The sequence below is a fragment of the Pan paniscus genome, chromosome 9 (genome assembly GCF_029289425.2).
Source record: "Pan paniscus chromosome 9, NHGRI_mPanPan1-v2.0_pri, whole genome shotgun sequence".
Taxonomy (NCBI): domain Eukaryota; kingdom Metazoa; phylum Chordata; class Mammalia; order Primates; family Hominidae; genus Pan; species Pan paniscus.
The window spans coordinates 131,225,110-131,240,654 of record NC_073258.2 but is presented as its reverse complement, the minus strand read 5'-3'; the positions used below and the strand labels follow the sequence as shown (position 1 = coordinate 131,240,654).

The following is a 15,545-nucleotide window of genomic DNA, read 5'->3' as shown; positions in this document are numbered from 1 at the left end:
TGTTTCTGTACATGCAAGCAAAATCCAGGAATTACCTTGATTACTACAGAAATTCCTTTTAATCCAAGATGTTTACATTGTCTCCTCTATATGTAATGGGCCACCTGGTAGAGATGAGATCTTAAATTTTTTCCAGTTAGAAAACTGTTGTTTGGAAGGTTGCAAAACTTCTGCATTTTAGGGTACAGACTGTCCTTTAAGTTTGGAAGGCAATACATTGATAAACCTTTTAGTAATGCCAATGCTAAGGCACCTACCACGCCCTATTTCTTCATTACGTGTGTATATATCCATATGCTCTAGGCTGAGATGTTAAATATTCTGTTTGGACATGTAAATTGAGTATAACAACATAAATATTGCAACTTTCTTTTCCTAAATCTAGATGTAAGCTGTCTTACAACTACACTTTTTTATTTGTCCTTGGGAAGAAGCAGAAAGACAACAGCCTCAAAAAAACAACTGCCAGGTGGCAAGGAGCAGCCAGCAGACTGGAGCATTGTCCCAGAGCTAGAGGCCATATGAACTGTCCAGCTAGAATGGGGGGATTTAGGCAACAGCTTCCTTAAGGGTTCCTGTCTTAACCCATTTTGTGCTGCTATAACAGAATAATACAGACTGGTTCATTTATAAAGAACAGATATTTATTTGGCTCATGGTTCTGGAGGGGTGGCATCTGGTGAGGGCCTTCTTGCTGCATCATGACCTGGCGGATGACATCACATGATGAGAAAGCACATGCCTGCGTGTACACACAAGAGAAAGAGAGAGAGGAGGAAGGCCAAACTCATCCTTTTAACAGAAACCAACTCCTGTGATAACTAACCCACTCCCAAGATAAAGGCTTTAACTCATTCATGAGGGGGTAGTCACCTCTGAAATGTCCCACTTCTCAATACGGTTACATTGGAGCTTAAGTTTCCAGCACATGAAGTTTGAAGAATACATTCAAACCATAACAGTTTCCAAAAATTACTTGAGGAGGAAACCCTAATAAAATACTGAACTCCTTTATGGCAATAGAGATTTAGGCTTTTGTTATTTGGGCATGAATAACTTCTGATGGCTGGAGATATGGTGACGTCTTAATTAGGTATGATTCCCAACACTGCTGCACACCTATCTCCCCAACCCCTTCCTCTTCCCTTCCTCATGAGACAAAGAGAAATCAAGAATCTACTAACTCAGAGAATGTACCACTGTGTCTTATGCTTTATAGGTATTTGGTAAATATTTATTGAATGAATACCTGAAATAACCCAACCTCCATCAACAAACACAAAAACATATAAATAAGAAGATAAGAAAAGGTGAAAAAAGGATTTTTTTAAAACTACCACTCAGTTTCTTTCCTAGCATTTCTCAGTGGGCTCTGATAACCACTAGTTCCTTGGCACATAAATAAGTGATGAAATGGGAGGGGCTATGGGTAAAAGTAAGTGTTAACTATATTTGGGAATACTCGTTAAATAAAGTTAATACGGTCATTTGGAAGGATGCAATCAACTTCTGTATTTTATAGTACAGACTGTTCTTTAATTTTGGAAAGCAACATTTTGATGAACCTTTTAGTAATGTCAATCCTAAGGCACCTACCACACTCCACTCCTTTTATTGGTGTTTTTTGTTTGTTTGTTTTTGCTTTTTTTTTTGGTTAGGATTTTTTTTTTTTTAATTATAAGAATTATCAGCCTTTAATGTGTTAATTTATACCACAAGAGTATACAGATTACCATTGAACAACACAGGTTTGAACTGTGCAAGTCTACTTACATGTGGACTTTCTTCTTCTACCTCTGCCACCTCTGAAACAGCAAAACAAACCTCTCCTCTTTCTCCTCCTCAGCCTACTCAGTGTGAAGACAAGGAGGAAGAAGACCTTTATAATGATCCACTTCTACCTAATGGATAGTAAATATATTTTCTCTTCCTTATAATTTTCTCGATTACATTTTCTTTTCTCTAGCTTACTTTATTGTAAGAATCCGATATTATTACATATAAGATATAAAATATGTGTTAATCAACTATTTATGTTATCCATAAGGCTTCCAGTCAACAGTAGGTTATTAGTAGGTAAGTTCTGGGGGAGTCAAAAGTTATATGCAGGCTGAGCATGGTGGCTCACTCTATAGTCCCGGCACTTTGGGAGGCCGAATTGGGAGGATTGCTCGAGACCAGGAGTTCGAGACCAGCCTGGGCAACATAGTGAGACCTTGTCTCTACTAAAAAAAATTTTTTTTTAAATTAGCTGAACATGGTGGTGTGCTACTGTAGTCCCAGCTAGTTGGGAGGCTAAGGTGGGAGGATGGCTCAAGCCTAGGAGATTGAGGTTGCAATGAGCTGTGATCACAACACTGCACTCCAGCCTGGGCGACAGAGAGAGACCCTGTCTCAAAAAAAAGTTACATGCAGATTTTTGTCTGCACAAGGGTCAATGCCCCCAACCCCTGTACTGTTCAGGGATCCGTGAAACTATGTCATGTTTCTATATGTATTAAATTATCTCCTCTTTTTATAGAAGTCTCTTGATGGATATTGTTTCTTGGGTATACAGTTCCCTGGAACACACTTTGAGAAACACTGCTTTAGTATAATGCTGATTTCCTTTTGGCTGTTAACCCGTGCCACTTTCTCTGGCCATCACATGGCTCTCAAGCAAAGATCAGTCTGTATTCATTCTCCTTATGAAGCTTCTGTAAATATAAATCATGGGATGTTTCCAAACATCCTCCTTATTTTTGCATCCCAACTTGGAAGTTTAATTTAGAATTAGACCTCCAAGAAGTTCTCAATCTTAGTCTTCTGAGATATCTTAATTACTTTCCAAGAGTCCTATAGATTTCCTCTATTTTTAAACCATAACCTATAAAACAGGACACCATTATTTGTACAACATCATTCATCAAAAAATATGTACTAAGTACCTCTTAAGGGCAAGCTACTATGGGGATAAATGATTACACAACTCAGATCCTGCCTTAAGAAACATACAGTTTGATAATAACTGTAACTTGAAATTAATAGGCTTGGGAATAAAATAAACCTGAGTTTATATCCTGGGTTTGAATTTTTTTTAATTTTCAAAAAGACCTAATTTTGTGGTCTTGAGTAAGTTACTGAACCTTTCTATCAGTGATGACATTTGTAAAATGAGGGCAATTATACCTACTTTCCATCTTTGTCATGTTGATTGAATATAAAGAAGTATGCAAAAATATCTAGTGGCATCATCCTGACGTCGGCCTTGTCCTCCGCTGCATCACTGAAACCTGCCAAAATCACTGAATTTGGGCTTGTGCTGGGGAGATGTGTCCGCTTGTATCTTCCGCCTCCTTGCCTTGCTTGCTGGCAGAGGCAAAAGCTAAAAGGAAGTCACCACCGCCAAGTCTGCCTGGTTGGCCTCTCCAGTCCTCTAGCCTGGCCCAGGCTTTGTGGTCTGGCTTGGTTCACACAGATATTTTAAACAAATTTTCACAATACTAGTAGGACATGTTTTGTCATTATCTGCTTTCGACAAATGAGTAAACTCAGGCTCTGAAAAAAATTAATGCCTTTGCCAAGGTTGCCCTGCTAGTAAGTGGCAAAGCCAAGATAACTCTATCTCATGAGGCCAATAACACATAAACAACAAAGCATGAGGTGGAAGGTTGGGAGGCTTTTGCATTGGTCCAGGCAAGAGGTGGGTAGAGATACTGATAGAATGGAATGGAAAAGAGAGCATAGATATAAGAGATAATGAAAAAGTAAAGTTGGCATTTTTTATCAGTGGAAGACCCTGGGAATCCTGTGATACCTGTTAATTTCCAGTCTTTCCCCAGCTACCTTCTTCTTTATTCCAAAAGGAAAGCACATTCATGCTTAAGAAATGGGCACCCTTGGGTACACAGACATCCATCTTTAATCCAGTCTTCCACTGCCAAGTAACAGATCTAGTTGTGTTTATTTTTACACAGTCCTGCCTTCAAAGAGTTAAAAATCTGGAAGAGAGGCCACAAGAAGGATATAAAGCAGCCAAAGGTCCTATAACTCTCAGGTAGCCTATACTCCAGGGTTACATTTGTCATTCAACAGTTACATGACCGTGGGCCATCACAGAACTTCATTGGCTCTCATTGTCTTCATTCATTGCTGATTCATTCACATGTTCAATACATACTTATCAATTGATTACTATGTGCCAGTCGCTGTGGGAAGCACTGGTGATTCAGATGTCCCTGAATCCCAGGAGGTTAGACTCAAACATCCAGACAACTCCAAATCTATAGCAGATTCCTCTGTCTCATCCCCCAAGACCAATCACCAACTCCTATCTCTGCTACCTCCAAAACATAGCTTGAATCCACTCACCTCTCAGCCCCTCACCACCATCACCCTGGTCACAGCCACAGTGCCTATGTACATGAGCCACTCCCTGGATGAATGCAGGTTTGACTGACTCCATCACCTGAGCCGAAGCAAGGTGAGTCAGCGGAGGCCTTACCTGTGGTTGTTGTCCTGCCCAGATCCTTGCCTGCTAGAGAAGTGGGAACAAGTGTTCTCAGCAACAGCCACCTTGTATGTAAAGGCAGAAGGGAGAAGAGCAGTCTGCAATGCTCCAACATGACATCTGCATTCCAGAGAAACCACGGATTATTAAAAGTCACAATACACACATAATTGCTTCAAAGGGAGGGGAAGTTAAAAGCTAGAGAGTTTGAGTATCACAATAACAAAGTTATGTTTCCTGCAGGAATTTTAATAATAAAAGTGTTTGTAATAGCTGTAAGTGTTTAGCTGTGAAACCAGTACATCGTTTAGTAAATCCAGCCTTTGCTGATTCTGGCTTTTCAGCTCCAGAGGAATGGCTGTTCTTTTTCTCACCTGCAGCGCTAACATACCACTAAATTTTATCATTCTTATGTATTGAAAACAAAACCCAAACCTCTCAAACAAAGCAGCAGGGTTACACATCACCTTTCCACCAAGCAAATCCAGTTTCCCAGCAGATACAGAAACTTGCCTCAGTTTCCTGATCTAGAAAATGAAGGTAGTAATAAGTTCTACTTCAAAGAATTATAAATAGGATTGCATCAATTAATATTTGTAATGTGCTTGGGGCAGCATCTGGCACACACTAGTGCAATATAAGGAATGTTAAGTTAAATAAATTAATAGATAATTGCATTATATTCCACTCCTATTGTGAAAATACTTGATGTGGAAAAACTATGCCAAAAGCAAAGAAAAGGAAAGGGCAGAAGATGAGTCTATCACAACAGGCAAGATATAAAAACAAAGGGCCAGGTTGAGGTTTTCTCCAGCTATAAAGTGTGCTAGACTAAATATGCATATTCCTGAATAAGCATGTGTGTGTGCATATATACCTTCATCTACACGCATAAAGATATGACAACTAGCTGTCCCACTTAAAAAAAAAAACAGAGTCTGAATCAGAGGGAAAAACAAGAAATTCATTCATTGTGCCCTACTTCTCTCTATAATAACACACAAGAGGTTACAAACCTCAAATTGGGTCCAGTCCCAGAATTTGGTCAGTAAATTGAAAACAATAAGAACATAAAATGACTGAGATTCTCCATCTGCAGAAATAAACCACTCAGGAGATGGTTGTAAATGTGCTGTTGATGTGAGTGAGGATTCTCCCCATTTTCTGTCAAGGAGAACAGGATGCCTTACAAATTCACTTAAGGACACGAGAGTCTCCCCCAAGTCCAGTCAGGGTGACCCCAGGGTGTCTCCCCAGGAAAACACATTGGAATGTGGTTTATGGTAACCTACTCAGTTGAACTGCAATGAATCTGAGCTAATGTTGTGTTGTCATAGCAGAGGGTGGGGGTCCGCAGGAGTCTGGAAACTGAGAGCCAAGCAGTGAGGCTCTCAGGGTGTCTCCACCGCTGCCCAGAGCTCTGCTTCTGGATCATCAGTCCTGCTAGGTTGAAACATCCCTTGAAGACAGCCAATAACCTCTGGTCAAATTCCAGGATATCCAAGGAAAATCTTAGCTGTCATTTGGTGTCTTCAATGGAGTGACTAAGTAAGAAGGCAAGTCTCACAAAGATGAGTGCCCTCGCTCAGCTCTCCAACCAGAACCTCACCCACTGTCAATTAGTACATTGCTTTTCTGGCTTTTAATTAGCGAAAGAAACATTTCTGCATAATTATTGCTGGCGTTGGCAGCCCAGATCTAGCCTTTACTGGGTGTGAGACACTGAGCCAATCATTTAGCTCTCCTGCTCTCAGTTCCTCACTGACAAGGGGATAATAACAGTACCTATCTTATGCATTGCTAAGGGAGATTAAAATAGAGTAATCCAGGAAAAATGCTCTGCATTTCATGTGTCCAGTACATGCTAGCAATTTCTATTATTGTTGGTCTGGTTAAATCTGGAATGATCACTATCATTATCCTGTTTGAACACCTCTGAGTGAATCACTGAAATCAAATTTTGGATCTGAAAAGTTGACCAAGCACCTGAATCTTGAGTGACCCCATTAAAGTTCAGCCGTCCCTGCCTTAAGCAGACACTTCTTTTTTATAACTGTTAACAGCAATACCAACATTAAGATTGATTATGTATGTCTAGGAATAAATGATAACTTTTTAAACACATTTGTGTACAAAATAAAATATTGAATGTTATAGAACTATGTTAGCCTGTTAGGAATACTATAACAAAATACCTTAGATTGCGTAATTTATAAACAACAGAAATATATTGCTCACAGTTATGGAGGCTAGGAAATTCAAAATCAAGGTACCATCAGATTTGGTGTCTGCTGAGGGCTTTTTCTCTGCCTCATGGGTGGCACCTTCTAGCTATATTCTCACATAGTGGACGGGACAAGGCAGCGTCCTTCAACCCCTTTTATAAGGGCACTAATACCATCGATGAGGGCAGAGCACTCCTGACTTAATAACTTCCCAAAATGTCCCACCTCTTAACACTGCCGCACTGGGTTCCAACATATGAATTTTGGGGGACACCAGCATTCAACTTTATATACTTAAATATACAGATATATAGATATAGATATACTTAAATATATATATTTAAGATGTACAACTTGATATTTTGACATATGTACACATTTTGAAAATGATTACCACAGTCAAGTTAATTAACATACTCCTCACCTCTCATCATTACCATTTTCTTTCGTGTGTGTGTGTGTGATAAGAGCACTTATGATCTATCGTCTTAGCAAATTTAAGTATATAACACAGAATTGTTAACTGTATCACCACACTTCCATTAAACTCCCTTTCTGACTCTCTTACAGTTGACAAGACCAAGACCAGAGATACACAGTGTTCTCCTCTGATTCAGTCAGATGCTCATCCCGCTATGGCTAACACTAAGTTCACAAATTATTGACAACACAGCAATTGTTGTCATTGCTGCATCATGGACTTGAATTCAGAAGACTCAGGCTTACGCCCACTCCTGTGTGAGTGACCGTGGGCAAGCCCTTCCCCTTTCCCTTGGCCTTCATTCCTGTTCTTGTAACTAAGAGATAGCTATGGTAACTATAGCCATTGCTACTGTGCACGGTTGCTGAAGTTGGGACAAAATGAAATGTGAGGTTGCTCTGTAACTCTCAAGCCCCATGTAAACAGAGTGGATTGTTTGTTGTGGACTTCACAGCGAACTTTCACAAGTGAGCTCTAACAATCCCTAAGAAAGAGGTACTCAAGTGGATGTCATGAGATGAGTGGTGGAAACAGGGAGAGAGAGGACGACAGATAAAATAAGTCCACAGGGTTGGTCTAAGAAAGTTTTCTAAGGGAACAACAGAGAGTTTACTCATTTGATCAACTTTCCCTACTTTCTCTGCCCCCAACCATTGTTAACACCTTCAAGAAAGGAGAACTGAGAATGAGGGCTAACGCTTTGCTTAGAAAAACAGGTGATAAATCATAAAGCAATCGAATCTGCGGCAGGGAATGGGAAACACATGGCAGGTCCTTCTAATTAACTCTTTGATATGTTGCTCCAGGTTGGGTGTTGTTTCCAACGTTTTCCATTGACTTGTCCCAGGCCACTCTCTCACCATAGCAACTCAAGTTTACCAGAAAGTAGGAAAGTCTGCATTTGAGAGAGTTAAGGGAGTTTGATACAGTCCAGCTAACCACAAATGAAGAAGAAGAATGAGAAGGAGGAGGAGGAGGAGCAGAAGGAGCAGGAGGAGGAATAGGAGGAAGGGGAGGCCAGAGTGGGGTTGGGGAGACAGCCAAATATTTCCCTCCCTGCAAACATCCTTTGGGACATATCCTCTCTCTCTCTCCTTCTTATACACCTCATTCTCTCTCCGCCACCCTATCTCTCCACCTCCCTAAAAACTTCTTTCCCATGCATCTTTTTCTCACCAACTTAAGAAAGTGAGAGAAGAGCAAGAGAACTAAGTCCACATAGGTTCTTTGCAAATATTTGGTGCTGTTCGCACCATGAAGTGAGGGGAGGGCCTTATCAGTTTTGTTGTTTCTTATGCCAAAGGGCAGCTGAATACAATTCTTTGAATAAGTGAATAAACGAAGGTCCTCCCTCCTTTTGCTGTGGACTGTGGATTTTAACAAGAAGTCCCTGTACAGAGGCAATAGGACACAGTGCAGCAGGTTGTAAACCTACTGGCCTGAGAACCTAAAGATCAGAGGTTCCGCTCAGCCTTGCCCCTACCATAGTATGTGGGCCCTGAGTTCCTCATGTAGCCTTTCTGAACTTTATTTGCTTCCCCTGAAAGCAAAGGCATTGAGCAATAAATTATTTAAGGCCTCTTGAGGGCTCTAACTTTCTTTGAGTATTTCACCAATAAGCCTGCAAAGAAATAACCCTCCCCTCGTGGATGAATAGACTAGACTCAAGCTGCTGCTCTTTTCTAACTACAGGGATAGGCCAAGCTAGAATAAAAGGCAAAAAGTGTCCACTCTGTCTGTATATCTTGACCAAATTTGTATCTACTAAGGCGGGAAGGTGAAGGTAGAAACAGGGTTAACTGTCTGAATAATCCCAGCCTGACTTCCCCCAGGTATACAGGCTGCCCATACTAATTCAGTTCATGTCACCTTCTACTTTGCTCTTGCAGGCAAAACTCTGAACTCTCAAAGCCAAGAGAAGAAAGAGGGCACCCAGTCCAACCTCTACCTCTAGGAAAGTCCTCGCCCAAATTACCCCAGAGAGATTATTAGATCCTGCCCTTAAGCATTGTCAAAGAGCACTTGGCAGCTTCTCCAGGCATGTGCTGTACCATCTTCCGAAACTGAATTACACAGGGGTTCTCTATGTCATACACCAGGAAGCTACACATGTAAGAAAGCCTGGGCTATACCTTCAGTGCTTTGAAAACTGACTCTGACTTGCAGAGAACACTGGGCTTTGGGCACCTCCCTTGGGCAGTGGCAGCTTCTTGGATAGAGACCAGAACAGGAAATGAAAGATTTCCATTTATTTCAAGACCCTTCTTGGGCATCTTTTCCACTGCCATTTGTAGCTGAGCTGTTTGAGAAATCAGGGTAGTCAAGTTACAGATGTAGCCACTGGCTGGGGATCAACCTAGACTCATGATCTTTTGGGGTCATGAGGTGAAGGGAGAAGACTACTTTCCCTATACTTGGTCTATGTCCATGAACTCCAGACTTTAGGGGAATTGCTTTATATTAGCCAACTTAATGTCTAAAGTGCTAAATAAATAAACAGGTGATCTCTGGAGCCAAACTGCCAAAAGTAGCTCATACCTTCCTGCCTCCTAGAAGCCCTTTCAAAGAGGACATCAACAAACAGGTCGTTAGGAAAAAGCAAAATGTGGCTCACTTTGCAAATCTCACTTTTCCTTCAATGCTTCTTTGTCCCTATGGATTTCAACTCACTCCATTTGACATTCTCAGTTCCTTTGATAAGAAGTTCTTAGAAGCTTATGGCAACTCAGACCCCCTGAATCTGGAGGCAAGTCTGTAGGAATTCCGGTAATTAGTTAAACAACCTTGAACAAGTTGTTTCACTTCTCTGAGTCTCAGTTTCTCACTCAAAAATGGTGAATAATTTGTAAGACTTTGCTAATAATCTACGACTTTACAAGAGGCAATAGGGTACTGTGGACAGAGAGCAGGCTTTGGAAACACACAAGACTGGGTTTAGATTCCTGCACTCCACCCAGTGTGTGACTTGGCCAAGCTTCTTCACTTCTCTAAACCCCCATCTGTGTATCTGTACAGGAATGAATGAATGAGTATGTGCGGCCAAGTTATGCAAACTCCAGGTTAAAATATTGCCTTGGGTTTTTTAGTAAATTGTTCAAGCCCATGACATTCTAGCAGAAAAAGCCTAGTGTCTCTTTCTTAAGGTGATTGTGTCCATGTGTTTTCCAGGAACTCTAGGGTTTACTCAACCCAAATTCACCCTGCCCTTGACCAAATGGCTCACCAGCTTCACAGGATGCTGCTCTGATGACACACCCTGCAGTCAGCATCTGCCCCTGCAGCTAGAATGGATTTCTGAGTGGGCATTAGCTGGGGGATACCACATGGGCACCAATGTCACAGATCTTCTGTCACAGTCCACCCTGAACCATTGCTTCTCAAATCATAATCCCTTGGCAGGATAGCTAGGTGCAGCACGCATGACACAAACACCAGCCCTTGCCTACAACCTCAGCCATTATCTTGAGTCTGAGCAACTAGTCTAGTGGCAGCTGCGCCCTTCCTTTTCAAGAGAGTTCTGGGATCAGATCCTTTCACAAACAGATCCCTCCCCACCTGCCTGTTGTCCAGGTCTGCACACTGAAAAGTAAGACAGCATTTGCTAAGCCATATTTCAAAAAGTTTGGTTATACCTTCATCTCAGGACAACAAGTGCCTGCTTAAGAGCCTTATGTTTGTGTAACTGGTATTTTTTTTTCCCCTGACCTTCCAAGGCCTAGTCTACTTTCTCCCTCCCTAGCTGAAGAAAAGTGAAGTTGAAATAATTTGAACTACCCCTTTTAGTGGGCAGCCCATTTGATTTTTACCTTAGCCAGAGCCTTAATTTGTCCATGTGAGCATAGCAGTACCTTGCAGCACCTGAGACACAATACATTGTTTAAAGAGTGACAGTGCGTCCCATTCCAATAAGAACCACACTCAGAGCAAAGGTTCCCTCGCCTGTGTGGAGAGTGACCCATGGTAGAAAATTTGCAGACTTCGTTACCTCTTCATCAGTTGAAAAATCTATTTATTCATTTATGTATTTAATTTTCCCTATCTAAGCCAGGGATAGTCAAACATTTTCTGTAAAGGGCCAAGTAGCATGATAAATATGTTAGGCTCTGCAGGCCACTTACAGTTTTGTCATGTATTCTTTTTTGCTCCCTGTTTGTATTATTTTGTTTACAACACTTTAAAAATGTAAAAAAACAGATGATCACTGGAGTCTCACGGGTCCCTCGGGCCACACAGGGACAAGCAAAGGCTACATCCAGATACCAGAAATGCACTGACGCCCGTTCCTGGAAGCTGGGCTCCCACTCAGCCCCTGGGAGCAGCAGCCTCCAGCCCCTTGGGACCTTCAACTCCACCCTGCTGACCCACGCGGGTTGAGCCAGCATCCCTGGAGGCTGACACTGTCCTCCACTGAGACCTGAAAAATGGCATCAGGGCAAGGCCCAGGGCCTCCCAGGCAGGAGTGCGGAAAGCCTGCCCTGCCCTCTGCTTCTGAGGAGCAGGTAGCCCAGGACATGGAGGGGTTTTCCGCAGCTACGTTTTTTTACCACCATCAGCAGGAACAGGAGGCTGAAGGGGCGGCCGCCCCTGCCAACCCAGAGATGGTCACCTTGCCCCTCCAACCTAGCAGCACCATGGGGCAGGTGGGACGGCAGCTCGCCATCACCAGGACGACATCAACCGGCACTATGACTTCGGAGTTCCAGACCATGCTGCAGCACCTGCAGTCCATGGCAGAGAACGCCTACGAGTACTTCACCAAGATCGCCTCCAGCCTGTTTGAGAGTGGCATCAACCGGGGCCGTGTGGTGGCTCTCCTGGGCTTCGGCTACCGTCTGGTCCTACATGTCTACCAGCATGGCTTGACTGGCTTCCTGGGCCTGGTGACCCGCTTCGTGGTCTTCATGCTGCAACACGGCATCGCCCAGTGGATCTCGCAGAGGGGCGGCTGGGTGGCAGCCCTGGACTTGGGCAATAGTCCCATCCTGAACGTGCTGGTGGTTGTGGGTGGGGTTCTGCTGGGCCAGTTTGTGGTAAGAAGATTCTTCAAATCATGACTCCCAGGGGTGTCCTTTGGGGTCCCAGCTGTGACCCCTGCCTGGACTTAAGCCAAGTCTTTGCCTTCCCCACTCCCTTGCAGGGGTCACCCTTCAAAAGTACAGAAGCTCTAGCAAGTGTGCACCCCCGCTGCGGAGGGCCCCTGCGTGGGGGCCAGTCAGGCTGCAGAGGTACCTCAACATTGCACGGTGCTAGTGGGCCCTCTCTCTGGGCCCAGGGGCTGTGCCCTCCTCCCTCGGCTCTCTGCGACCTCCTTAGTCTTCTCTGCTAGGCGCTGCAGAGACTGATAACTTGGGGGAGCAAGAGACGGGGAGCCACTCCTCCCCAGTAAGTGTTTAACGGTTTTAGCTTTTTATAATGCCCTTGGGAGAGCCCATTCCCACCATTCTACCCAAGGCCGGGATGTCTGGGGTGTAGGGGTTGGTGGGTCTACCCTACGTTCCCCAGGATTCAGCTATTCTGGAAGATCAGAGCCTAAAAGCTGGGACTTGATCCTGGTCCTAGCCCTCCCTAAGCATCATGTGTCCCAGGAGCAGGACTGACTGGGAGGGGGGGACCAAGGTCCTACCCAGCTCTCCCCCTGCCCCCATTCCTCCCTCCGGCCATACTGCCTTTGCAGTTGGACTCTCAGGGATTCTGGGCTTGGGGTGTGGGGTGGGGTGGAGTAACAGGCCAGAGCTGTCTGAACTTATGTGTCAGAAGCCTCCAAGCCTGCCTCCCAAGGTCCTCTCAGCTCTCTCCCTTCCTCTCTCCTTATAGATACTTGCTCCCAACCCATTCACTACAGGTGAAGGCCCTCACCCCCATCCCTGGGGGCCTTGGGTGAGTGATGCGCTAAGGCCCCTCCCCGCCCAGACTACAGGGCTTAGTTTAGGGCTTGGTTTGTTATTTCAGGGATAAGGAGTAGGGAGTTCATCTGGAAGGTTCTAAGTGGGAGAAGGACTATCAACACCACAGGAATCCCAGAGGTGGGATCCTCCCTCATGGCTCTGGCACAGTGTAATCCAGGGGTGGAGATGGGGAACTGTGAATACCTGAACTCTGTCCCCCGACCCTCCATGCTCCTCACCTTTCTGGGTCTCTCCTCAGGGTGGGGGTGAGAGTACCTTCTCTATTGGGCACAGCCTAGGGTGTTGGGGGTGAAGGGGGAGAAGTTCTTGATTCAGCCACATGCAGGGAGGGGAGGCAGAAGGAGCCCACAGGCCACTCCCTATCCTCTGAGTGTTTGGAAATAAACTGTGCAATCCCATCAAAAAAAAAGGAGAAAAAAATGTAAAAAACATTCTTAGCTGTAAGCTACTTATAGGGGGATAAAGACAGGACAGTTAATGGACACAAACATACAGTTAGAGAGAAGAAATAAGTTCTGTCCAGGCGCAGTGGCTCACACCTCTAACTCCAGCACTTTGGGAGACCAAAGCGGGAAGATCATTTGAGTCCAGGAGTTCGAGACCAGCCTGGACAACATAGCAAGATCTTATCTCTACAGAAAATTTAGAAAAAAGAAAAAAACTAGCCGCACAGGTCTGCAGTCCTAGCTACTCGGGAGGCTAAGGTGGGAGAATCCTTGAACCCAGGGATTTAGTTTGAGGTTGCAGTGAGCTATGATTGCACCACTGCACTCCAGACTGGGTGACTGAGTGAGACCCTGTCTCAAATATAAAGAAGGAATAAGTTCTAGTTTTCAATAGCACAATAGGGTGAGTACAGTTAGCAACAACATATTGTGTATTTCAAAATAGCTAGAAGAGAGGATATGAAGTGTTCCCCAAACAAGGAAATGATAAACGTTCGAGGTGATAGATACCTTAAATACCCTGATTTGATCATTACACATTCAATGCATGTATCAAAATATTACATGTACCCCACAAATTTGTGTAAATATTATGTATCCACTTTTTAAAGTTGGCAGAGCCCAAAAGCACTACTATGGCTTCCGGTGGTCACTGTGAGCACTGCCAGCTCAGCAAATGTAGCACCCAAAATCTGGGCAATGTGGGAAATTGGCTTCATGGCAGCTATGGCTTTGCCACTGATAGGAATGATTTCCAGAGATACTTAATCCTCAATTCGGGACTCTTTGCTGCAGGAGTTTGGCTGGCCAGGAACATGAGTGACAGTGACCTCTTGGCACTTCAGCTGGCGGTGTAGCCAAGCAGACAAATGGAATCTTGTGCTGAACCCAAACCTTCTAGAAACAGAGCCTGTGAGCATCACAAGATATGCCCTGATGGAAGCTGAAGTTTAATTCAGCTGAGCGCTTGCCCCTTTCCAACCTGGTTTCTTTTTGTTCCTTGAGTCCACTCAGAATGCCATTCCCTGGCCAGCAGCCAGCCTTTAGTGACTGTCTCTGTTCTGCAAAGCTCTGTATATAGTTACTGAGTTTCTGCAGGGGGTGATCTTTGCTCTTGTCCTAAGAAATAACTACAGTGTTTTAAGAAATATTTGAGGCCGGGTGCAGTGGTTCACACCTGTAATCCCAGCACTTTGGGAGGCCAAGGCGGTGGATCATGAGGTCAAGAGTTTGAGACCATCCTGGCCAACATGGTGAAACCCCATCTCTACTAAAAGTACAAAAATTAGCTGGGAGTGGTGGCGGGCACCTGTAGTCCCAGCTACTCGGGAGTGCTGAGGCAGGAGAATCGCTTGAGCCTGGGAGGCGGAGGTTGCAGTGAGCCGAGATCACGCCACTGCACTCCAGCCTGGCAACAGAGCGAGACTCCATCTCAAAAAAAAGAAAAAATAAATAGTTGAAATAAAGACTGCACATAAAGACAAAAAAAAAGTTTATAAAGTTAAAAAATCAAATAAAAAACAGGCTCCAGGCTGGATTGGGCCCAGAGGCTGTAGGTCACAGACCCCCAGCCAATGACTTCATAAATCTGGATGTTAATCAGCCTCACCTGGGAATTTGGGGAGGGGACTCATTTTAAAACAGTTTCCTGGATCCTAACTCAACCCAGAAAATCAGACTCTTTGATCTAAATTCTTAAGCTCCCTGGTGATGATGATGGAACAAGTTTATGGCTGACCCCAGAGTCATGTCTGAAAGACGTGCCACATCCCTCTCTCTCCAGCCTCCCCTTCTCCTCCGTTCCCCAGGGAGAATTCTTTTACCTGCTTCAATGCTATTGTTGAGCAATCTCTATAAAGCTATACCCTTCTCTCTTCTAATACATTCTTGTCTATCTGCTTACCAATTAAACACATGTACTTTATATTTTAATACTCCTTTTTAATAATACTTGAGAATTTTGTTAGTAGTCCTTTCCTCATACAACTTGCTGGAAGA

General features: G+C 43.9%; 1 protein-coding gene and 1 long non-coding RNA gene across 2 annotated transcripts in view; one reads left to right on the top strand and one right to left on the bottom strand.

Annotated features, from left to right (window-relative positions):
* Nucleotides 1-574: 574 nt before the first annotated feature.
* LOC112441191 (uncharacterized) overlaps nt 575-15,545 on the bottom strand; it is a 39,219-nt gene continuing 24,248 nt past the window's right edge. The window contains exons 3-4 of the long non-coding RNA XR_003029144.4: nt 4,484-4,609; nt 575-742 (exon numbers count right to left, since the gene is read on the bottom strand). This is a non-coding gene — a long non-coding RNA (uncharacterized LOC112441191). The remainder of the gene's footprint in view (nt 743-4,483; nt 4,610-15,545) is intronic.
* On the top strand, nt 11,459-15,414 carry LOC100992204 (bcl-2 homologous antagonist/killer-like). The gene is made up of 2 exons (XM_034934075.3): nt 11,459-12,225; nt 12,333-15,414. Exons 1-2 carry the CDS (start codon nt 11,617-11,619, stop codon nt 12,519-12,521), a joined length of 798 nt encoding a protein of 265 aa, XP_034789966.3. The 5' UTR covers nt 11,459-11,616; the 3' UTR covers nt 12,522-15,414.

Coding starts and splice junctions, on each gene's coding strand:
- LOC100992204 (XM_034934075.3), top strand. CDS start 11,617: ATGGCATCAGGGCAAGGCCCAGGGCCTCCCAGGCAGGAGTGCGGAAAG. Junction 12,226..12,332: donor TTCTGCTGGGCCAGTTTGTG/GTAAGAAGATTC, acceptor ACTCCCTTGCAG/GGGTCACCCTTCAAAAGTAC.